This window comes from Heteronotia binoei, chromosome 1 (genome assembly GCF_032191835.1).
Source record: "Heteronotia binoei isolate CCM8104 ecotype False Entrance Well chromosome 1, APGP_CSIRO_Hbin_v1, whole genome shotgun sequence".
Classification (NCBI taxonomy): Eukaryota; Metazoa; Chordata; class Lepidosauria; order Squamata; family Gekkonidae; genus Heteronotia; species Heteronotia binoei.
Genome location: NC_083223.1, coordinates 278,282,681 through 278,306,238, shown reverse-complemented (window position 1 = coordinate 278,306,238; position 23,558 = coordinate 278,282,681). Strand labels below are relative to the sequence as shown.

At 50.9% G+C, this 23,558-nt stretch overlaps 1 protein-coding gene across 3 annotated transcripts in view; it reads right to left on the bottom strand.

Annotated features, from left to right (window-relative positions):
- CELF3 (CUGBP Elav-like family member 3) overlaps positions 1 to 23,558 on the bottom strand; it is a 176,418-nt gene that overhangs the window by 16,535 nt on the left and 136,325 nt on the right. For 2 of the 3 annotated variants that reach the window (XR_009556244.1, XM_060256140.1), the window contains exons 5-10: positions 17,891 to 17,970; positions 16,224 to 16,367; positions 11,020 to 11,156; positions 9,592 to 9,755; positions 8,560 to 8,625; positions 5,489 to 5,593 (exon numbers count right to left, since the gene is read on the bottom strand). Coding sequence is in view for 2 of the 3 variants with exons in the window: in XM_060256140.1 (XP_060112123.1) it covers positions 5,489 to 5,593; positions 8,560 to 8,625; positions 9,592 to 9,755; positions 11,020 to 11,156; positions 16,224 to 16,367; positions 17,891 to 17,970 (696 nt within the window). In the remaining variant the exon portion in view is untranslated. Of the gene's footprint in view, positions 1 to 5,488; positions 5,594 to 8,559; positions 8,626 to 9,591; positions 9,756 to 11,014; positions 11,157 to 16,223; positions 16,368 to 17,890; positions 17,971 to 23,558 lie in introns of all 3 variants that reach the window. The other variant, XM_060256151.1, reaches the window with a different exon arrangement.

Sequence of the window (23,558 nt, the reverse complement as noted above, 5' to 3'; positions counted from 1 at the left end):
GAGATCCACTTTCAACCCGTGGAGTCTACAAAATACCCTGCTCCTGCGGTGCAGTCTATGTTGGCACTACCCAACGCAGTATCAACACCCGCCTCACCGAACACAAGAGACACTGTCGCTTGTTTCAGCCAGAAAAATCAGCTGTCGCTGAACATGCACTTCAAGAAGGGGACCACATCATCCACTTTGAAAGAACTGAAGTCCTTTCTACGGTCTCACATTATCACACCCGCCTGAACAGAGAAGCTATTGAGATTTACAAACCCCAGCACAACTTTAACAGAAAGGAAGAAGAACATAAGAACATAAGAACATAAGAGAAGCCATGTTAGATCAGGCCAATGGCCCATCCAGTCCAACATTCTGTGTCACACAGTGGCCAATATATATATATATATTCACACACACACACACACACTGTGGCTAATAGCCACTGATGGACCTCTGCTCCATATTTTTATCTAACCCCTTCTTGAAGGTGGCTATACTTGTGGCCGCCACCACCTCCTGTGGCAGTGAATTCCACATGTTAATCACCCTTTGGGTGAAGAAGTACTTCCTTTTATCCGTTTTAACCTGTCTGCTCAGCAATTTCATCGAATGCCCACGAGTTCTTGTATTGTGAGAAAGGGAGAAAAGTACTTCTTTCTCTACTTTCTCCATCCCATGCATTATCTTGTAAACTTCTATCATGTCACCCCTCAGTCGACGTTTCTCCAAGCTAAAGAGCCCTAAGCGTTTCAACCTTTCTTCATAGGGAAGGTGTTCCAGCCCTTTAATCATTTTAGTTGCCCTTTTCTGAACTTTCTCCAATGCTATAATATCCTTTTTGAGGTGCGGCGACCAGAACTGCACACAGTACTCCAAATGAGACCGCACCATCGATTTATACTGGGGCATTATGATACTGGCTGATTTGTTTTCAATTCCCTTCCTAATAATTCCCAGCATGGCGTTGGCCTTTTTTATTGCAAACGCACACTGTCTTGACATTTTCAGTGAATTATCTACCATGACCCCAAGATCTCTCTCTTGGTCTGTCTCTGCCAGTTCACACCCCATCAACTTGTATTTGTAGCTGGGATTCTTGGCCCCAATGTGCATTACTTTGCACTTGGCCACATTGAACCGCATCTGCCACGTTGACGCCCACTCACCCAGCCTCAACAGATCCCTTTGGAGTTCCTCACAATCCTCTCTGGTTCTCACCACCCTGAACAATTTAGTGTCATCCGCAAATTTGGCCACTTCACTGCTCACTCCCAACTCTAAATCATTTATGAACAAGTTAAAGAGGATGGGACCCAGTACCGAGCCCTGCGGCACCCCACTGCTTACCGTCCTCCACTGCGAAGACTGCCCATTTATACTCACTCTCTGCTTCCTATTACTCAGCCAGTTTTTGATCCACAAGAGGACCTGTCCTTTTACTCCATGACTCTCAAGCTTTCTAAGGAGCCTTTGATGAGGAACTTTATCAAAAGCTTTCTGGAAGTCAAGGTAAACAACATCTATCGGGTCTCCTTTGTCCACATGTTTGTTCACCCCCTCTCCATCCACCATTCTTGGTATCCAGCTCTGCAAAACACCCTACAGACTACAAATTGCAGAAGGTCACAGAACAACCAGTACATTCCAGAGAACAATCAGCACAATCAACAACCATCTTCCTTATCTTCACACCCCTTCCAACCCTCCCAGCAATCAACACAGAACAATGGTCACATTCCACAGCCAGTTTCCTTATCACCACCCTTCCAGGAAGCCCCACCAAACAATGGGTACATTCACAAACCAATTGCCCTCTCACCACACCCCCTCCAGCCTAGAAATAGCAGCTCTCCAGCAGCCCTGGCCTCACTCAATGCACAGCAGCCAAGAAGGTCAGAACGCCTGCTCCGGCTGCAACGCCACTGAGGATGTTCTCCGCAGCTGAGAACGAAATGTCTGGAAGAAAAACTTTCTCCAGTAGAACACGGCACTTGAGCCCGAAAGATTCTACAAACCCTAATCTCCTTTACCTTCCTCTCCCACAACAGACACCCGGTGAGGTGGGTGGGGCTGAGAGGGCTCTCACAGCAGCTGCCGTTTCAAGGACAACCTCTGCCAGAGCTATGGCTGACCCAAGGCTATTCCAGCAGGTGCAAGTGGAGGAGTGGGGAATCAAACCCGGTTCTCCCAGATAAGAGTCCGCACACTTAACTACTACACCAAACTGGCTGTCTCTCTGTCTCAGTGTCTGTCTCAGACTGGGGTCCCTGATCTTCTTGAGTTGGAGACCCCATTAGGAATTCTGACATGGTGTGGTTATAGGAGATTGTAGACTGCTCTGAGTCTCTGATTCAGAGAGAAGGGCGGGGTATAAATCTGCAATTTCGGTCAGGCATTCAGAAGTTGTCCTCCAGTTCCAGTCAGCACGGATCGATCGAATCCCTCTCTCTCTTGGCAGCTGAGCCTGCAAAATGACCTTTTTTAGCCATTTCTGACCGCTGCTTTGGAAAAAAACCCCCCTTTGTGCTGCCAGTGGTTGTAAGATCAAACCCTTCCGCAGGTTTTAATTCCATTTTGTTCTTCAAAATTCTTCCGGGGGAGCTCTTAGAAAAAAAGACTCCAGGGGGAAGAAAGACAGCGTGTGGAATTAAATAGTTGCATGTTCAGATCTCTCTCTTCCCGGATGGGAGCTCCTTTTCGGTCTTCAGCTTGGAGAAGCTGAGACCGCAGTTTGGTCCGGTGGGGAAGGCGGAATTGAGCGAGCTGGCAAGTTAGGGCTGTAAACTCAGATCCCTCCTGGATTACAGCTTCTTTTTGAACACACGAAGCTGCCTTCTACTGAATAAGCCCCTTGGCCCGTCAAAGTCAGACTGATTCCCCACTAGCCTTATGCCGCTCTCATGCTGGGTGAGTGGATGTCAACGTGGCAGATGAGGTTCAATGTGGCCAAGTGCAAAGTAATGCACATTGGGGCCAAAAATCCCAGCTACAAAGTTGATGGGGTGTGAACTGGCAGAGACTGACCAAGAGAGAGATCTTGGGGTCGTGGTGGATAACTCACTGAAAATGTCAAGACAGTGTGCGATTGCAATAAAAAAGGCCAACGCCATGCTGGGAATTATTAGGAAGGGAATGGAAAACAAACCAGCCAGTATCGGAATGCCCCTGTATAAATCGATGGTGCGGTCTCATTTGGAATACTGTGTACAATTCTGGTCACCGCACCTCAAAAAGGATATATATATATATTTTATTGTGTATAATATTTTTATTATAACATTGGAAAAAGTCCAGAAAAGGGCAACTAGAATGATTAAAGGGTTGGAACACTTTCCCTATGAAGAAAGGTTAAAACGCTTGGGGTTCTTTAGCTTGGAGAAACGTCGACTGTGGGGTGACATGAGAGAAGTTTACAAGATTATGCATGGGATGGAGAAGGTAGAGAAAGAGGTCCTTTTCTCCCTTTCTCACACTACAAGAACTCGTGGGCTTTCAATGAAATTGCTGAGCAGTCGGGTTAGAACAGAGAACAGGAAGTCCTTCTTCACCCAAAGGATGATTAACATGTGGAATTCACTGCCACAGGAGGTGGCGGCGGCTACAAGCATAGCCAGCTTCAAGAGGGGGTTAGATAAAAATATGGAGCAGAGGTCCATCAGTGGCTATTAGCCACAGTGTGTATATATATAAGTGCATGTGTGTGTATATGTGTGTATGTATATATATATATATATATATATATATATATATATATATATATATATATATATATATAATTTTTTTGGCCTCTGTGTGACACAGAGTGTTGGACTGGATTGGCCATTGGCCTGATCCAACATGACTTCTCTTATGTGACACAGAGTGTTGGACTGGATGGGCCATTGGCCTGATCCAACATGGCTTCTCTTATGTGACACAGAGTGTTGGACTGGATGGGCCATTGGCCTGATCCAACATGGCTTCTCTTATGTGACACAGAGTGTTGGACTGGATGGGCCATTGGCCTGATCCAACATGGCTTCTCCTCCGCGGGGCTTCAGTCGGATTTCACACTATCTGCCCTGGGACTCTGCCTCTTTTGCGCAGCAAACAAGATCCTCTAAAAACCAGTTCCTTTTTGCCGCGCGAAAAAGGCGAAGCTCGTTGCAGCCCCGACAGAAGCCCCACAGGGAAGAAGAGCGCGAGAACAGCATAAGGCTACTGGGAAATCGGTCTCAGTCTTGTCTACTCAGACTGGCAGCGGCTCTCCCAGGTCTTAGGCTCAGACCTCAATCTTTCATATCACTTACTGCCAAACTTTTCACTGGAGATGCTGGAGACTGAATTAAGGAACCAAGAGGTTAATCACCACAGATCCAAGGACCAAATACTACCAATTAAAACATATAGATATTATAAAATATATAATACGTGTTTTTTTTCTTAAATTACAAATTAGATTTAAAAAGATATAGGCCCAATAGTAGCCTCCAAACAGAATAAAATCATACATAGTTAACAAGCAGAAAACACTTGTGACCAAGCATTTTCAAATACCTTCTGCCCCAGGATATGTTTGTGTCTTCAGTTTTGTGTCTCTTCTCTCTTGGTCCAAGGAAAATGGAAGACACAGGCATATAACCAGGGCAGAAGGTATTTTAAAATGAGCTCTCTGTATTTTATCCCTGACTTCGGTCACTGAGATTTCTTATAAAATCGTTCTTAAGTGATCGTAGGTTTAGTATTTATTGTGTTACCTGGAGACAATGTGCAATTTGGGAACCGATAGCAAGTGAAAGAGTGTGGTCTTGCTATGGTCTTGGTCACATAAATTTCCTGCTAATTTCTTGGTTTCTTAATTCAACTTGCTTGGGTTAAGTTTTTCTACCCTCTTTCTGTTCCCGGAGGCCGGGGATTGAACCTGGGACCTTCTGCATGCCAAGCAGAGGCTCTGCCACTGAGCAATGGCCCCTCACCATGGCTCTCAGGCTGAGGTCTTTCCCATCACCTCCTGCCTGGTCCTTTCACTTGGAGATGCTGAGGATTGAACCTGGGACCTTCTGGATGCCAAGCAGAGGCTCTGCCACTGAGCCATGGCCCCTCTCCATGGCTCTCCAGGGTCTCAGGCTGAGGTCTTTCCCATCACCTCCTGCCTGGTCCTTTCACTTGGAGATGCTGAGGATTGAACCTGGGACCTTCTGGATGCCAAGCAGAGGCTCTGCCACTGAGCCATGGCCCCTCTCCATGGCTCTCCAGGGTCTCAGGCTGAGGTCTTTCCCATCACCTCCTGACTGGTCCTTTTAACTGGAGATGCCGGGGATGGAACCTGGGACCTTCTGCATGCCAAGCAGAGGCTCTGCCACTGAGCTATGGCCCCTCTCCATGGCTCGCAGGCTGAGGTCTTTCCCATTACTTCCTGCCTGGTCCTTTCACCTGGCGATGCTGAGGATTGAACCTGGGACCTTCTGCATGCCAAGCAGAGGCTCTGCCATTGGAGACACAATCTGGGCTAACCTACCTTCCCGCTGCTGCTGCTGCTGCGGGGGCGGCTGCTGGGTGATGATGGTGGCTGGCTGTTGCGGGAAGGCCGGGCTCACCAGTCCGTAGGCCGCAGGGTAGGCGGCTGTGGGAGGAAGCAGGAAAGAGTAAGGGGCAGGCTCCTTTTTCGCATCAGTCAAGCAAAAGGGGCTGGCAACAGAACAACTACCTGCTTGGCATTGCCTGGGAAGTGAGGCCTAGGCGATGGTTGGAACAGCAGGCTGGCATCTTCCAAGAATAGGGTTGCCAAGTTCAATTCAAGACTGGGGACTTTGGGGGTGGAGCCAGGAGACATTGGGGGTGGAGCCAGGAGACATTGGGGTGGAGCCAGGAGACACTGGGGGTGGAGCCAGGAGACACTGGGGGTGGAGCCAGGAGCAAGGGTGTGACAAGCATAATTGGACTCCAAAGGGAGTTCTGGCCATCACATTTAAAGGGACTGCACACCTTTTAAAGGCCTTCCTTCCATTGGAAATAATGAAGGATAATTAAGGGCATTTTCTTTGGGGGCTCATAGAATTGGACCCCCTCGTCCAATCGTTTTGAAACCAGCCTCCGTACAACCAACCACCAAACAATTCAACAATTGATAGAGCAAAAAGATATTCAATGATGATTCAACAAGAAATTTCTAAGATCTTGGGATATGACTTCAAGAAAGATGCAGAGACTTTTCTGTTGGGATTACAAATGGAAAAATTTCCAAAAGAAGATAGAACTATAATTTGGTACTTGCTTTCAGCGGCTAGGACATTGTATGCGCAGTTGTGGAAGCAAGAAAAAATACCAGAGAAATGGGATTGGATTACAAAAGTTATGACATGGAGTGAAATGGACAAATTAACAAGAACTTTAAGAGACTATGATCTAGAAGTTTTTAGGACGGAATGGAAAAAAATTAGAAGAGGTGTAGAAAAAGAGTGGAAGCTAAAAGGTTATTGGACAATTTTTGATAATGATTAAGTTTTAGAGGAAAGGAGAATGTTATTTTTTTCGTTTTTTTGTTTATTAGTTAAGGGTACCTTTAAATATTAGCAAATTAATAACACCGGTGGGGATCAAGTAACGGGGGGAGGGGTGGATAGAAGGTAATATATGGGATAGATAAAAAAAGGAAGTTATTAACGTTACAAAAATTGAGATTGGTACCATATGTTACCAAATAAAATTGTTTTAAAACTAACAATTACAAAAGTTTATATTAGTTCATACCAGACCATACAATTAGACCTTAGCAAAACAGGGAACGCGTACACCAAGAATCAATCCAGTCTTTCTAGCAACCATTGCTCAGTTCATTTCAAGGAATCCTGGTGAAATAGTTGCGCAGACGATTAATGTCTCTCAGTATATGAAGATTAGAAGAAGATATTGGATTTATATCCCGCCCTCCACTCCAAAGAGTCTCAGAGCGGCTCACAATCTCCTTTACCTTCCTCCCCCACAACAGACACCCTGTGAGGTGGGTGGGGCTGAGAGGGCTCTCACAGCAGCTGCCCTTTCAAGGACAACCTCTGCCAGAGCTATGGCTGACCCAAGGCCATCTCAGCAGGTGCAAGTGGAGGAGTGAGGAATCAAACCCGGTTCTCCCAGATAAGAGTCCACGCACTTAACCACTACACCAAACTGGCTCTCCAGAAATCCAAAAGGTTGAAAAGAACGAGGTCGTACTGGAACCCTTGTTTCGCACAGGCTTCTTTGAGCTTTTTACAACATTTTCATACCCTGGGCAAAAAACGCCACTCCGTTACAACACTGAATAGTGCTTTTGTAATTGTTGAATTGTTTGGTGAGTTTGTTGGTTGTACGGAGGCTGGTTTTCATGGAAAGCCTCGTGCTTCGGATCTCTCTGCCCACCTATCCCGGAAACAGGGCCTAACTGGCGGTGAGTGGCAGGTCTTTGGTGTTGCTAAGCGACGGGCACTATGCATGAAAAGGAACACCAGTCCTCTGCCGTTGTCCCAGGCCTGAGAAGGAACACTCAAGCTCGGGTGTTGCTAAGGCAACAGGAGAACGATTGCTTCTGTTGTTGCCCAGGCAACGGGCCTAGGCGTGAGAAGGCACGCTGTTGCCCAGGCATCAAGGCCTAGAACACTAAATCTCCGGTGTCGCTAAGGCAACAAGAGAAGGAGCACCTCTGCTGTTGTGCAGGCAATCAATCAATCAATCAATCATTTTATTTATATCCCGCCCTCCCCGCCGAAGCAGGCTCAGGGCGGCTAACAACATTAAATCAATATATTAAGTCATACAATAATATTTAAAACCATAACTAGTTTAACAAATTTAATTAAAATTCTAAAATTAATAAAATTAACATCCTACCATTTACCATCCTAAATGGTAAATTTACTTAGCAGTCTCTCTCTTTAATCGGCGAAGGCCATCCCAAAGAGGATGGTCTTGCAGGCCCTGCGGAACTGCTCAAAGTCCCGCAGGTCCCGCATTTCTTCCGGGAGCTGATTCCATAGGCGTGGGGCCATAGCAGAGAAGGCCCGCGTGCGGGTACTCTGTCGTTTTACCTCTTTCGGCCTGGGGATGGTCAGCAGGTTTTTCCCTGCTGACCTCAGTGCTCTCTGGGGTTCTTACGGGGAGAGGTCATGAGCAGAGGGCTCCGACTGCAGTACTGCAGCTTTACCACTGTGCGCCACGGGGCTCTTTGCAAACTCTTTGCAAAGAACTCGATGGTCGAAGCCAAATTCAGCGTTGAGTTTTGGCCCGAATACTAGAGCGTCGCCCCAACGTCCCGGATATGATCACGCCGCTTCTGGGTCACGTGGACAGTGATGTAGACAAGTCGCTGTATGTTGAATGGGCCTCCTTGCTGGTCCCAATAAATCCCCCCTGTCGGTTGCCGGGAGGATGTGATAATCCTAGGCCAAAGGGAGAAAGCTGAACCACAAATCCAAGAGTGGCAATAACTACCGGGCCACTGGAATAACCTGGACAGGAGATGAATGCTACAGGCATGGTGCTCGAGTCAGGACACAGACAGCAACCCCCAGGATGACACCCTACAGGGTCCCATATTCACACACACACACACTGTACCTGTATAGTGCTGCATCCCGGCATAGGCCTGCTGCAAAGGATCCACTGGGGCCGCTGGGCTCTGTGCTGTGGCATGGCGTGAGGGGGGAAACAGAAAACACGGGCAGTTAAGTGTCACGTTTCAGGTGTCTCAAATCCCTTAAACAATATGCTATTAGCCACAGCGAATCGTTGGAACTCTCTGTCTGGGGCAATTGATGCTCTGTATTCTTGAACGTTTTGTGTTAACGGAGTGATTGCATGTAGCTTCACATTTACTGTTGTACAATACGTATAAAGTTCACTGTGATATAAGGTACTGAACTGTACGAGGAGGGCAGGATATAAAGAAGAAGGCAGATTTATACCCCGCCCTTCTCTCTGAATCAGAGACTCAGAGCGGCTTACAATCTCCTATATCTTCTCCCCCCCGCCCACAACAGACACCCTGTGAGGTAGGTGGGGCTTAGAGAGCTCTCCCAGGAGCTGCCCTTTCAAGGACAGCTCTGCGAGAGCTATGGCCGACCCAAGGCCATTCCAGCAGTTGCAAGTGGAGGAGTGGGGAATCGAACCCGGTTCTCCCAGCTAAGAGTCCGCACACTTAACCACTACACCTTCTTCTCCTCCTCCTCTTTCTTCAGAGAATCCACCCACCCCTACTGTATGTTCCAGATAGACAATGCTCTGTATTCTTGGTGCCTGGAGGGGGGGTGGCAACAGTGGGAGGGCTTCTAGTGTCCTGGCCCCACTCTTGATGGCACCTGGGTTTTTTGGCCATGGTGTGACGCAGAGTGTTGGACTGGATGGGTCATTGGCCTGATCCAACATGGCTTCTCTTATGTTCTTATGTCTGGGGCAGTGATGCTCTATATTCTTGGTGCTTGGGGAGAGGGAATAGTGGGAGAGCTTCTAGTGTCCTGGCCCCACTGATGAATCTCCTGATGGCACTTGTTCATTTGGCCACTGTGTGACAGAGTGTTGGACTGGATGGGTCACTGGCCTGATCCAACATGGCTTCTCTTATGTTCTTATGATCTCGGGAAGAAAAGATACCTGGATAGGGGTGGACGCCGTTCGTGTAAATGGCCTCCGAAGCAGGCTGGCCCGTGCTCTGTGTGGGAACGGGGCTGTACCCGTTGACGCTGAGGGTGGCCGGAATGGCAGACACTGGGGTGGCAGCGATGGCAGGCGGTGTACTGGTACCTGGGGAGAAAGATGTCGGGTGAGGGTGGCAGAAAGACATCCTGGCTTTGGCCTACCCCCAGCCATGTGCTTTATCCTGTCATTGATAACCTTAATTTACCATTGATTACCTTCACTTACTTTATCCGGCCATTAATTACCTTCATTTACCAGTGATTACCTTAATTTACTGTATCCTGTCATTGATTACCTTCACTTACCATCGATTACCTTCACTTACCGTATCCTGTCATTGATTACCTTCGTTTACCATTGATTACCTTCACTTACTGTATCCTGTCATTGATTACCTTCACTTACTATCGATTACCTTCATGGAGGTTCCCCGCCCCTGCTCTATGGGAATCGGTCTCCATAGGGTATAGTGGGGTGCCTAGCAGACATTCAAACCCAACCCCTTGCTTTCTGAGAACCCTGAAACAGGGGGAGGGCCTCCAAACCAGGGGATCCCTTGCCCCCCAACTGGGGTAGAGTTGCCAAGTCCAATTCAAGAAATATCTGGGGACTTTGGGGGTGGAGCCAGGAGACACTGGGGGTGGAGCCAGGAGACATCAGGGGTGGAGCCAAGATCAAGGCTGTGACAAGCATCATTGAACTCCAAGGGGGTTCTGGCCATCACATTTAAAGGGACGGCACACCTTTTCAATGCCTTCCTTCCATAGGAAATCATGAAGGGTAGGGGCACCTTCTTTTGGGGCTCATAGAATTGGACCCCCTGGTCCAATCTTTTTGAAACTTTGTGGGTATTTTGGGGAGAGGCGCTGGATGCTGTACCGAAAATCTGGTGCCTCTACCCCAAAAAACAGCCCCTCCCCAGAGCCCCAGATACCCGCGGATCAATTCTCCACGATTTTTCTATGGGAATAAATCTCCATAGGGAATAACGGAGTTCCCAGCAGACATTTCCCTCCCCTCCCCGTGCTTTCTGACGACCCTGAAGCGGGGGGAGGGCCTCCAAACCGGGGGATCCCCTGCCCCCACCTGGGGATTGGCAGCCCTAAACCCTGTTAGGGTCCCCAGATCCTCCCCTTGAACACCAGTGGGAGATGAAAGGGGGTAAGGTTGCCACCTAAAAGCTGAGAAACTCCTGGAGATTTGGGAATGGAGCCTGGGGAGCACTGGGACCTCGGTGGGGCACAAGGCCACAGAGTCCACCCTCCAAAGCAGTCCTTTCGCCAGCATTTTTTTCGGCTCCTTGCGGGGGGCCAGGCCCAAGTGCGCTGTTCAGAAGAGAGACCCGATTCTGCGTTGCCCGCCCGAGCCCCCGGATTACCTGAGGAGGGCGTGATGGGGGTGGCGATGAGGCCATTTGGGTTAATCGTGGCCATCTGCTGCATCTGGACGGCGGCCATCGTGGCCATGGGGTTGAGGTAGGCGGAGTGGGCAGCCACCAGAGCGGCTTGCTGTTGCATTAGCTGGACAGGGCGGGAAAGGAGGAAGAAGAGGAAGAGATTGAACATAAGAGCGTAAGAGAAGCCCTGTTGGATCAGGCAATGGCCCCTCCAGTCCAACCCTCTGTGTCACACAGTAGCCAAAAAAAACCCAGGTGCCATCAGGAGGTCCATCAGTGGGGCCAGGACACGAGAAGCCCTCCCACGGTGCCCCTGCAAGCACCAAGAGTACAGAGCATCACTGCCCCAGATATAAGAACGTAAGAGAAGCCATGCTGTATCAGGCAATGGCCCCTCCAGTCCAACCCTCTGTGTCACACAGAGGCAAAAAACCCAGCTGCCGTCAGGAGGTCCATCAGTGGGGCCAGGACACTAGAAGCCCTCCCATGGTGCCCCCCCAAGCGCCAAGAGTACAGAGCATCACTGCCCCAGACATAAGAACGTAAGAGAAGCCATGTTGGATCAGGCCAATGGCCCATCCAGTCCAACACTCTGTGTTACACAGTAGCCAAAAAAATCAGGTGCCATCAGGAGGTCCATCAGTGGCGCCAGGACACTAGAAGCCCTCCCAGTGTGCTCCCCCCCCACCCAAGCACCAACATCACAGAGCATCACTGCCCCAGACATAAGAACATAAGAGAAGCCATGTCGCATCAGGTCAATGGCCCATCTGGCCCAACACTCTGTGTCACACGGCAGCCAAAAAAACCAAGTGCTTGCGGGATAGGATGGGATACCAACCCCAAAATTAAAAAAATTAAATTAAATGTATACCCTGTCCTTCGCTGCTGAAACCGAGCCAGAATGAAGTTTAAAGACTTCCTTCACTCCTGTATTCACCGTGTGACTTGGGAAAGTAATGAAGTTATCGACTGGGTTCAAGGACAAAAAGACTTCGTAGTTGGACTGATGTGAATTCTCTGTTCCTTGTTCTATGAACAGGGCTGGCTGTGCAAACTAGACAATAGCCTAGGATGCCGACCTTCTGGGGGGTGCCAAATTGGGGGCTCCCCCATATGATTCAGCGCAGGAGGGGCGTCCGAAATTAGCCTGGCCGAGGGCCAGCCCTGTCTATGAATGATGGATGTTCTTTTCTGTGCGCTTATATTATAGAGCAGGGGTGGCCAACGGTAGCTCTCCAGATGTTTTTTGCCTACAACTCCCATCAGCCCCAGCCATTGGCCATGCTGGCTGGGGATGATGGGAGTTGTAGGCAAAAAACATCTGGAGAGCTACCGTTGCCCACCCCTGTTATAAAGTATATTGAAGAAGAAGAAGAAGAAGATATTGGATTTATATCCCGCCCTCCACTCCGAAGAGTCTCAGAGCGGCTCACAATCTCCTTTCCCTTCCTCCCCCACAACAGACACCCTGTGAGGTAGATGAAGATATTGGATTTATATCCCGCCCTCCACTCCGAAGAGTCTCAGAGCGGCTCACAATCTCCTTTCCCTTCCTCCCCCACAACAGACACCCTGTGAGGTAGATGAAGATATTGGATTTATATCCCGCCCTCCACTCCGAAGAGTCTCAGAGCGGCTCACAATCTCCTTTACCTTCCTCCCCCACAACAGACACCCTGTGAGGTAGATGAAGATATTGGATTTATATCCCGCCCTCCACTCCGAAGAGTCTCAGAGCGGCTCACAATCTCCTTCCCCTTCCTCCCCCACAACAGACACCCTGTGAGGTGGGTGGGGCTGGAGAGGGCTCTCACAGCAGCTGCCCTTTCAAGGACAACCTCTGCCAGAGCTATGGCTGACCCAAGGCCATGCTAGTAGATGCAAGTGGAGGAGTGGGGAATCAAACCCGGTTCTCCTAGATAAGAGTCCGCACACTTAACCACTACACCAAACCAGCTAGTGGCGTTAACTATCCTTGATCATTTCCACAATTCTTAAAAGAATACTGGACTGCTTTTTGTAATTTGTATGAGACTTTGTTCCATGACTTTCTGGTTTATTGGCTTACCCAGGGCATTTTTTTTGTAGCAGGAACTCCTTTGCGTATGAGGCCACGCACCTCTGATGTAGCCAATCCTCCAAGAGCTTACAGTTCGCCCTGTAGTAAGAGCCTTGTAAGCTCTTGAAGGATTAGCTACATCATGGGGGTGTGGTCTAATATGCAAAGGAGTTCCTGCTACAAAAAAAGGCCTGGGTTCACCCACCTGGACGTTGGCAACCCTAGCAAGGCAAAGTTCAGAACTAGAATTGCCAATCCCAAGCTGGGAAATTCCTGGAGATTTGAAGGAGGGAGGGATCTCAGTAGTGTCTAATGCCATAGAGTCCACCCTCCAAAGCAGCCTGAGACTGGATGCTGCACAAGATGGACCCTCCCTGGTCTGACCCAGCAGGGCTCCTCTGATGTACTTCTCAGGGGAAGGCCTCTCTGCCCTGTTGTTGGCCTTCCAGAGGAACTGGCTGGCCACTGTGTGAGACGGGATGCTGGACTAGATGGACCCTCCCTGGTCTGACCCAGCAGGGCTCTTCTGATGCTCTTCTCTGGGGAAGGCCTCGGCCTTTTTTCCCTGTTTTTGGCCCTCCAGAAGAACTGACTGGCCTCTGTGTGAGACATGAGGTTGGACTAGATGGACCCTCCCTGGTCTGACCCAGCAGGGCTCTACTGAGGTTCTTCCCAGGGGAAGGCCTCAGCCTCTCTGCCCTGATGTTGGCCCTCCAGAGGAACTGGTTGGCCACTGTGTGAGACAGGAGGCTGGATGGACCCTCCCTGGTCTGACCCAGCAGGGCTCTACTGAGGTTCTTCTCAGGGGAAAGCCTCGACCTCTCTGCCCTATTATTGACCCTCCAGAGGAACTGGCTGGCCACTGTGTGAGACAGGAGGCTGGACTAGATGGACCCTCCCTGGTCTGATCCAGCAGGGCTCTTCTGATGTTCTTCTCAGGGGAAAGCCTCGACCTCTCTGCCCTATTATTGACCCTCCAGAGGAACTGGCTGGCCACTGTGTGAGACAGGAGGCTGGACTAGATGGACCCTCCCTGGTCTGATCCAGCAGGGCTCTTCTGATGTTCTTCTCAGGGGAAAGGCTCGACCTCTCTGCCCTATTATTGACCCTCCAGAGGAACTGGCTGGCCACTGTGTGAGACAGGAGGCTGGACTAGATGGACCCTCCCTGGTCTGATACAGCAGGGCTCTTCTGATGTTCTTCTCAGGGGAAAGCCTCGACCTCTCTGCCCTATTATTGACCCTCCAGAGGAACTGGCTGGCCACTGTGTGAGACAGGAGGCTGGACTAGATGGGCCCTCCCTGGTCTGACCCAGCAGGGCTCTTCTGATGTTCTTCTCAGGGGAAAGCCTCGACCTCTCTGCCCTATTATTGACCCTCCAGAGGAACTGGCTGGCCACTGTGTGAGACAGGAGGCTGGACTAGATGGACCCTCCCTGGTCTGATCCAGCAGGGCTCTTCTGAGGTTCTTCTCAGGGGAAGGCCTCGGCTTCTCTGCCCTGTTGTTGGCCCTCCAGAGGAACTGTTGACCACTCTGTGAGACAGGCTGGACTAGATGGACCCTCCCTGGTCTGACCCAGCAGGGCTCTTCTGATGTCCTTCTCAGGGGAAGGCCTCGGCCTCTCTGCCCTGTTGTTGTCCCTCCAGAGGAACTGGTTGGCCACTGTGTGAGACAGGAGGCTGGATGGACCCTCCCTGGTCTGACCCAGAAGGGCTCTTCTGAGGTTCTTCTCAGGAGAAGGCCTTGGCCTCTCTGCCCTGTTGTTGGCCCTCCAGAGGAACTGTTGGCCACTCTGTGAGACAGGAGGCTGGGCTAGATGGACCCTCACTGGTCTGACCCAGCAGGGCTCTTCTGAGGTTCTTCTCAGGGGAAGGCCTCGGCTTCTCTGCCCTGTTGTTGGCCCTCCAGAGGAACCAGTTAGTCGCTGGGTGAGGCAGGAGACTGGACTAAATGGACCCTCACTGGTCTGCCCCACAGGGCTCTTTTGATGTTCTTCTCAGGGGAAGGCCTCAGCTTCTCTGCCCTGTTGTTGGCCTTCCAGAGGAACTGGTTGGCCACTGTGTGAGACAGGAGGCTGGACTAGATGGACCCTCCCTGGTCTGACCCAGCAGGGCTCTTCTGAGGTTCTTCTCAGGAGAAGGCCTCGGCCTCTCTGCCCAGTTGTTGGCCCTCCAGAGGAACTGTTGGCCACTCTGTGAGACAGGAGGCTGGACTAGATGGACCCTCACTGGTCTGACCTAGCAGGGCTCTTCTGAGGTTCTTCTCAGGGGAAGGCCTCGGCTTCTCTGCCCTGTTGTTGGCCCTCCAGAGGAACCAATTAGTCGCTGGGTGAGGCAGGAGACTGGACTAAATGGACCCTCACTGGTCTGCCCCACAGGGCTCTTTTGATGTTCTTCTCAGGGGAAGGCCTCAGCTTCTCTGCCCTGTTGTTGGCCCTCCAGAGGAACTGGTTGGCCACTGTGTGAGACAGGAGGCTGGACTAGATGGACCCTCCCTGGTCTGACCCAGCAGGGCTCTTCTGAGGTTCTTCTCAGGAGAAGGCCTCGGCCTCTCTGCCCAGTTGTTGGCCCTCCAGAGGAACTGTTGGCCACTCTGTGAGACAGGAGGCTGGACTAGATGGACCCTCACTGGTCTGACCTAGCAGGGCTCTTCTGAGGTTCTTCTCAGGGGAAGGCCTCGGCTTCTCTGCCCTGTTGTTGGCCCTCCAGAGGAACCAATTAGTCGCTGGGTGAGGCAGGAGACTGGACTAAATGGACCCTCACTGGTCTGCCCCACAGGGCTCTTTTGATGTTCTTCTCAGGGGAAGGCCTCAGCTTCTCTGCCCTGTTGTTGGCCCTCCAGAGGAACTGGTTGGCCACTGTGTGAGACAGGAGGCTGGACTAGATGGACCCTCCCTGGTCTGACCCAGCAGGGCTCTTCTGATGTTCTTCTCAGGGGAAGGCCTCAGCCTCAGGAAACCCCCCTCAGGAAAGCTAAGGAATAGGTTTACTATCTTTGACAACTAGGCCCAGTGATGGCTGAAACACTGCCCATTGCCCACTCCCATGACCGCCCTGCATCGTCTACCTGGAATGCCAACCCTGGCATCCCTTCCCTCCCCTCCTCACTGGAGACGGCCAGCCCTCTTACTGCTTGGGTGTAGGCGCTGTATGCCCCAAACTGCAGCGCGATGGGGCTGAACATGCCCAACTGGTTGGCCACTTGCTGCATGCGCCGGAGGCCCCGCTCCTTCTCGGTGTCCGCAAATTTCACCACGAGGCTGGAGGAGGCACCCTGGGGGCGGGGGGGGGGGAGGAGAGAAAAAGAAAAGAAAGAGAGGGCCCCAGGTTGTTATCTGAAGCCCTCTCACAGACACTCACAGAGGTATGAGTCTAGTTACCTTCTCTTCCTTTCCACACAACAGACATTCTGTGAAGAAGGAGGAGGAGGAGGAGAGGAAGAGAGGGAGGAGGAGGAGAAGAAGAAGGAGGAGAAAAAGGAAGAGAAGGAGGAGAAGAAGAAGGAGAACAAAGAAGGAGGAGGAGGAGGAGGAGGAGAAAGAGAAGGAAGAGTAAAAGAAGGAGGAGGAGGAGAAGGAGGAGGAAAAAAGAAGGCGGGGAAGAAGGAGGAGGATAAGGAGGAGGAGGAGAAAAAGGAAGAGGAGAAGAAGGACGAAGAAGAAGGAGGAGGAGGAGGAGGAGAAAAAGGAAGAGAAGGAGGAGGAGAAGGAGGAGAACAAAGAAGGAGGAGGAGGAGAAAGAGAAGGAAGAGTAAAAGGAGGAGGAGCAGAAGGAGGAAAAAAGAAGGCAGGGAAGAAGGAGGAGGAGGAGAAAAAGGAAGAGGAGAAGAAGGACGAAGAAGGAGGAGAAAGAGAAAGAGAAAGAGGAGAAGGAGGAGGAGGAGGAAAAGAGGAGGAGAGAGAGGAGAAGGAGAAGAAGGAGGAGAAAAAGGAAGAGGAGAAGGAGGAGAAGAAGGAGGAGGACGAAGAAGAAGAAGGAGGAGGAGAAAGAAGGAAGAGGAAAAGGAAAAGGAGAAGAAGGAGGAGGAGGATAAGGAGGAGGAGGAGAAAAAGGAAGAGGAGGAGGAGGAGGAGGGGGAAGAAGGAGGAGGAGGAGAAGAAATGGAGGAGGAGGAAATTGAGTTTATACCCCACCCTTCACTACCCAAAGGAGTCTCAGACCAGTTTACAATCTCCTTTTCCTTTCCCTCCACACAACAGCCACCCTGTGAGGTAGGAGGGGCTGAGAGAGCTCTCCCAGAAAGTGCTCTTGAGAGGAACATCTTCTGACAGAGATACAATTGACCCGAGGTCGTATCAGCAGGCGTGTGTGGAGGCGTGGGGAATCAGACCCGGTTCTCCCTGATAAGAGTTCACACTCTTAACCACTCCACCAAACTGGATAGGTAGGTGGAGCTGAGAGAACTCTTTTGAGAACTGCGACCGGCCCAGTGCCACCCCGCTGGCTGCATGTGGAGGAGGAGTGGGGAATCAAACCCGGTTCTCCCAGGTCAGAGTCTCGTAGCCACTGCACCAAACTGGCTAGTATCCAGTTTAGCATTATCACCTGTTGGTGACTCTGGCACCAGCTTGTTGAAAAAGCTGGCAAACCGAAGCGTAAGGGTTTTCTGCAGTTTGGTTTTCCAGTTCGAATCTCTTGGGACCAGTCTTTGCAATGGCAAGCTGTGTCCTTCAGGGGGCAGCAGAGCCCAGAGAAGTTCCCATGGCCAAGGGCGGAGTTCTACGGGGAGGGACTTTCGGGGAGGGACTTCTGGGGGACTTCTGACCCTCTTTGTCTCCCCCCCACCAAAGGTCTCACTGGCAACGTGCGGCTCCCATGCAACGTGTTGATGGCGGCCTGCGCTTCTGCATGCGTCTGGAACTTCACGAAGGCGCAACCTGGGAGGGGAAGAGAAAGGCGGGTTATCTTCTGAGCGTTTCCAATCCGACAGCCAATGCCAATCGCAGCCTTCTTTGCAGGGCTTTTTTTTTTTGTAGCAGGAACACCTTTGCATATTAAGCCACGCCCCCTGATGTAGCCAATCCTCCAGGAGCTTACAGTAGTAGGGTTGCCAATCCCCAGATGGGGCAGAGGATCCCCCGGTTTGGAGGCCCTCCCCCCGCTTCAGGGTCGTCAGAAAGCGGGGGGAGGGGAGGGAAATCTATTATTCCCTATGGAGATTTATTCCCATAGAAAATCATGGAGAATTGATCCGCGGGTATCTGGGGCTCTGGGGGGGCTGTTTTGGGGGATAGAGGCACCAAATTTTCAGTATAGCATCTAGTGCCTCTCCCCAAAATACCCCCCAAGTTTCAAAACGATTGGACCAGGGGGTCCAATTCTATGAGCCCCAAAAGAAGGTGCCCCTATCCATTATTTCCTATGGAAGGAAGGAATTGAAAAGGTGTGCCGTCCCATTAAATGTGATGGCCAGAACGCCCTTTGGAGTTCAGTTATGCTTGTCACAGCCTTGATCTTGGCTCCACCCCTAATGTCTCCTGGCTCTACCCCCAAGTGTCCTGGTTCCACCCCCAAAGTCCCCAGATATTTCTTGAATTGGACTTGGCAACCCTATACAGTAGGCCCTGTAAGAAGAGCCCTGTAAGCTCCAGGAGGATTGGCTACATCGAGGGGGTGTGGCCTAATACGCAAAGGAGTTTCTGCTACAAAAAAAAGCCCTGGTTACTTGAGTGGGAAGTTTGCTGAAGGAGTGACCCCACAAAAAACACACCTTTCACACACATCTGGATTGATTGATTTGATTTACTGAATGCCACCTTCTCTTCCAGGTTGAGCCTGGGGGAAACCCCAGGAACACAGTTACGGGGATGTGGTCTAATATGCAAATGAGTTCCTGCTGGGCTTTCCCTACAAAATGGTGATGTCCAGGGGTGTGGCCTAACATGCAAATAGGTTCCTACTGGGCTTTTTCTACAAAAAAAGCCCTGTGTGAAACAATGGTGATGTTAGGGGGTGTGGTCTAACATGCAAATGTGCTCCCGCTGGGCTTTTCCTTTAAAAAAAAAAACGCCCCGGAGAACCCCATTCTGCCGCCTTGCAGCACAGCTCTGATTGGCCGGAGCCAGTGCCGTCGCGAACGCTTCTTCCCCTTTCTCCGGAGCAGTTTTTCAGCTATTGATTTGGGTTTTAACAAGCGGACAAACAGGCATTTAACGCAACAAATACACATGTAAGACTTTGAAAACAGCCTGCCTGAAGCACTTGTGAGAGCAGCGAGTCGATAAATGGAATCAGCATTCAACCCGCACATCAGGAAGTCCGTTATTTGCATGGGAGGCAGACAGGGTCACCCCCCCTTCCCCCATTTGGGGGCAATACACTGCAGTTTTTTGCTTCCCCGCCATGGATGGGTATAAAACAGCTTCAGAAATTCAGAGACACTGAATTTCTGAAGCTGCCTTATCGTAAGTAGCATCGACGGAACATCGACGGAGAGCCAGTTTGGTGTAGTGGTTAAGTGTGCGGACTCTTATCTGGGAGAACCGGGTTTGATTCCCCACTCCTCCACTTGCACCTGCTGGAATGGCCTTGGGTCAGCCAGAGCTCTGGCAGAGGTTGTCCTTGAAAGGGCAGCTGCTGTGAGAGCCCTCTCCAGCCCCACCCACCTCACAGGGTGTCTGTTGTGGGGGAGGAAGGGAAAGGAGATTGTGAGCCGCTCTGAGACTCTTCGGAGTGGAGGGCGGGATATAAATCCAATATCTTCATCTACCTCACAGGGTGTCTGTTGCAGGGGAGGAAGGGAAAGGAGGTTGTGAGCCGCTCTGAGACTCTTCTGAGTGGAGGGTGGGATATAAATCCAATATCTTCATCTACCTCACAGGGTGTCTGTTGCGGGGGAGGAAGGGAAAGGAGATTGTGAGCCGCTCTGAGACTCTTCGGAGTGGAGGGCGGGATATAAATCCAATATCTTCATCTACCTCACAGGGTGTCTGTTGCAGGGGAGGAAGGGAAAGGAGGTTGTGAGCCGCTCTGAGACTCTTCGGAGTGGAGGGTGGGATATAAATCCAATATCTTCATCTACCTCACAGGGTGTCTGTTGCGGGGGAGGAAGGGAAAGGAGATTGTGAGCCGCTCTGAGACTCTTCGGAGTGGAGGGCGGGATATAAATCCAATATCTTCATCTACCTCACAGGGTGTCTGTTGCGGGGGAGGAAGGGAAAGGAGGTTGTGAGCCGCTCTGAGACTCTTCGGAGTGGAGGGTGGGATATAAATCCAATATCTTCATCTACCTCACAGGGTGTCTGTTGCGGGGGAGGAAGGGAAAGGAGATTGTGAGCCGCTCTGAGACTCTTCGGAGTGGAGGGTGGGATATAAATCCAATATCTTCATCTACCTCACAGGGTGTCTGTTGCGGGGGAGGAAGGGAAAGGAGGTTGTGAGCCGCTCTGAGACTCTTCGGAGTGGAGGGTGGGATATAAATCCAATATCTTCATCTACCTCACAGGGTGTCTGTTGCGGGGGAGGAAGGGAAAGGAGATTGTGAGCCGCTCTGAGACTCTTCGGAGTGGAGGGTGGGATATAAATCCAATATCTTCATCTACCTCACAGGGTGTCTGTTGCGGGGGAGGAAGGGAAAGGAGGTTGTGAGCCGCTCTGAGACTCTTCAGAGTGGAGGGCGGGATATAAATCCAATATCTTCATCTACCTCACAGGGTGTCTGTTGTGGGGGAGGAAGGTAAAGGAGATTGTGAGCCGCTCTGAGACTCTTCGGAGTGGAGGGCGGGATATAAATCCAATATCTTCATCTACCTCACAGGGTGTCTGTTGTGGGGGAGGAAGGTAAAGGAGATTGTGAGCCGCTCTGAGACTCTTCGGAGTGGAGGGCGGGATATAAATCCAATATCTTCATCTACCTCACAGGGTGTCTGTTGTGGGGGAGGAAGGGAAAGGAGATTGTGAGCCGCTCTGAGACTCTTCAGAGTGGAGGGCGGGATATAAATCCAATATCTTCATCTACCTCACAGGGTGTCTGTTGTGGGGGAGGAAGGGAAAGGAGATTGTGAGCCGCTCTGAGACTCTTCGGAGTGGAGGGCGGGATATAAATCCAATATCTTCATCTACCTCACAGGGTGTCTGTTGCGGGGGAGGAAGGGAAAGGAGGTTGTGAGCCGCTCTGAGACTCTTCGGAGTGGAGGGTGGGATATAAATCCAATATCTTCATCTACCTCACAGGGTGTCTGTTGCGGGGGAGGAAGGGAAAGGAGATTGTGAGCCGCTCTGAGACTCTTCGGAGTGGAGGGTGGGATATAAATCCAATATCTTCATCTACCTCACAGGGTGTCTGTTGCGGGGGAGGAAGGGAAAGGAGGTTGTGAGCCGCTCTGAGACTCTTCGGAGTGGAGGGTGGGATATAAATCCAATATCTTCATCTACCTCACAGGGTGTCTGTTGCGGGGGAGGAAGGGAAAGGAGATTGTGAGCCGCTCTGAGACTCTTCGGAGTGGAGGGTGGGATATAAATCCAATATCTTCATCTACCTCACAGGGTGTCTGTTGCGGGGGAGGAAGGGAAAGGAGGTTGTGAGCCGCTCTGAGACTCTTCAGAGTGGAGGGCGGGATATAAATCCAATATCTTCATCTACCTCACAGGGTGTCTGTTGTGGGGGAGGAAGGTAAAGGAGATTGTGAGCCGCTCTGAGACTCTTCGGAGTGGAGGGCGGGATATAAATCCAATATCTTCATCTACCTCACAGGGTGTCTGTTGTGGGGGAGGAAGGGAAAGGAGATTGTGAGCCGCTCTGAGACTCTTCGGAGTGGAGGGCGGGATATAAATCCAATATCTTCTTCTTCTTCTTCTAACTCAGTAGTTTCTGCAAGTCTCATTTTGGGCAGGAGCTCACAAGAGCGGAGGCCTGGAACCTCTACATTTTAGTTGTGCTCTTGCTTTCTCTTCCTCCCTCCCCTCCCCCATCAATTGCTCCGGCCTCCATTGTACAAAAGCGGCCCCGTGGCAGAGAGTGGTAAAGCAGCAGTACTGTGATCTGAACTCTCTGCTCACGACCTGAGTTCGATCCCAGCGAAAGCTGGATTCAGGTAGCCGGCCCGAGGCTGACTCAGCCTTCCATCCTTCCGAGGTCGGTCAAATGAGTCCCCAGCTTGCTGGGGGGGAAAGCGTAGATGACTGGGGAAGGCAACGGCAAACCACCCCGCAAAAAGTCTGCCGTGAAAACACCATGATGTGACATCACCCCAGAGTCGGAAACGACTGGTGCTTGCACAGGGGACCTTTCCTTTCCTTTCCCTTTCCCTTGCCTAAGCCTACTGCAGTACTGTGATTTGAACTCTCTGCTCACGACCTGAGTTCGATCCCAGCGAAAGCTGGTTCAGGTAGCCGGCCCAAGGTTGACTCAGCCTTCCATCCTTCCGAGGTCGGTCAAATGAGGATCCAGCTTGCCGTAGACGACTGGGGAAGGCAACGGCAAACCACCCCGTAAAAAAGTCTGCTGTGAAAACATTCTGAAAGCGACGTCACCCCAGAGTTGGAAACGACTGGCGCTTGCACAGGGGGCCTTTCCTTTCTCCATCGTTCAAACCCCCTGTGAGAATTTTGCTGAACGCTTTCGACAAACTTTCTAATATTGTTCCCCACAAAAAAAAAAAAAAAATGGGGAAAATAGCCGAAACAAATAACGCAGACGGATGGAAATCTTCCTTGTGCCGCTGTGGCCACAGAGGATAAAGTCATTTAAAAAGTATGATGGAAGGAAGCTTTTATGATGACAATTCCAATTCAGGAAGCATTTGAAGGGAGATGCTGAGCTGATAGAATTTAGCACACCTCCCGGTGATGTCAGGGGCGTGTGTGGCAAATGCAAACGAGTTGTGCTTGACGGATGGCAACTCTGTAGACCAGGCATGTCGACCTCATTTGCAAAGAAGAAGAAATTGGATTTATATCCTGCCCTCCACTCCGAATGTCAGAGCGGCTCCCAATCTCCTTTATCTTCCTCCCCCACAACAGACACCCTGTGAGGTGGGTGGGGCTGGAGAGGGCTCTCCCAGCAGCTGCCCTTTCAAGGACAACCTCTGCCAGAGATATGGCGGACCCAAGGCCGTTCCAGCAGGTGCAAGTGGAGGAGTGGGGAATCAAACCCGGTTCTCCCAGATAAGAGAGCTCTGGCTGACCCAAGGCCATTCCAGCAGCTGCAAGTGGAGGAGAGGGGAATCAAACCCGGTTTTCCCAGATAAGAGAGCTATGACTGACCCAAGGCCATTCCAGCAGCTGCAAGTGGAGGAGTGGGGGAATCAAACCCGGTTCTCCCAGATAAGAGAGCTCTGGCTGACCCAAGGCCCTTCCAGCAGCTGCAAGTGGAGGAGTGGGGAATCAACCCCGGTTCTCCCAGATAAGAGAGCTCTGGCTCTCTTATGGATATGCTAGCAGGTGCAAGTGGAGGAGTGGGAAATCAAACCTGGTTCTCCCAGATAAGAGTCAACACACTTAACCACTACACCAAATCGGCTCACAA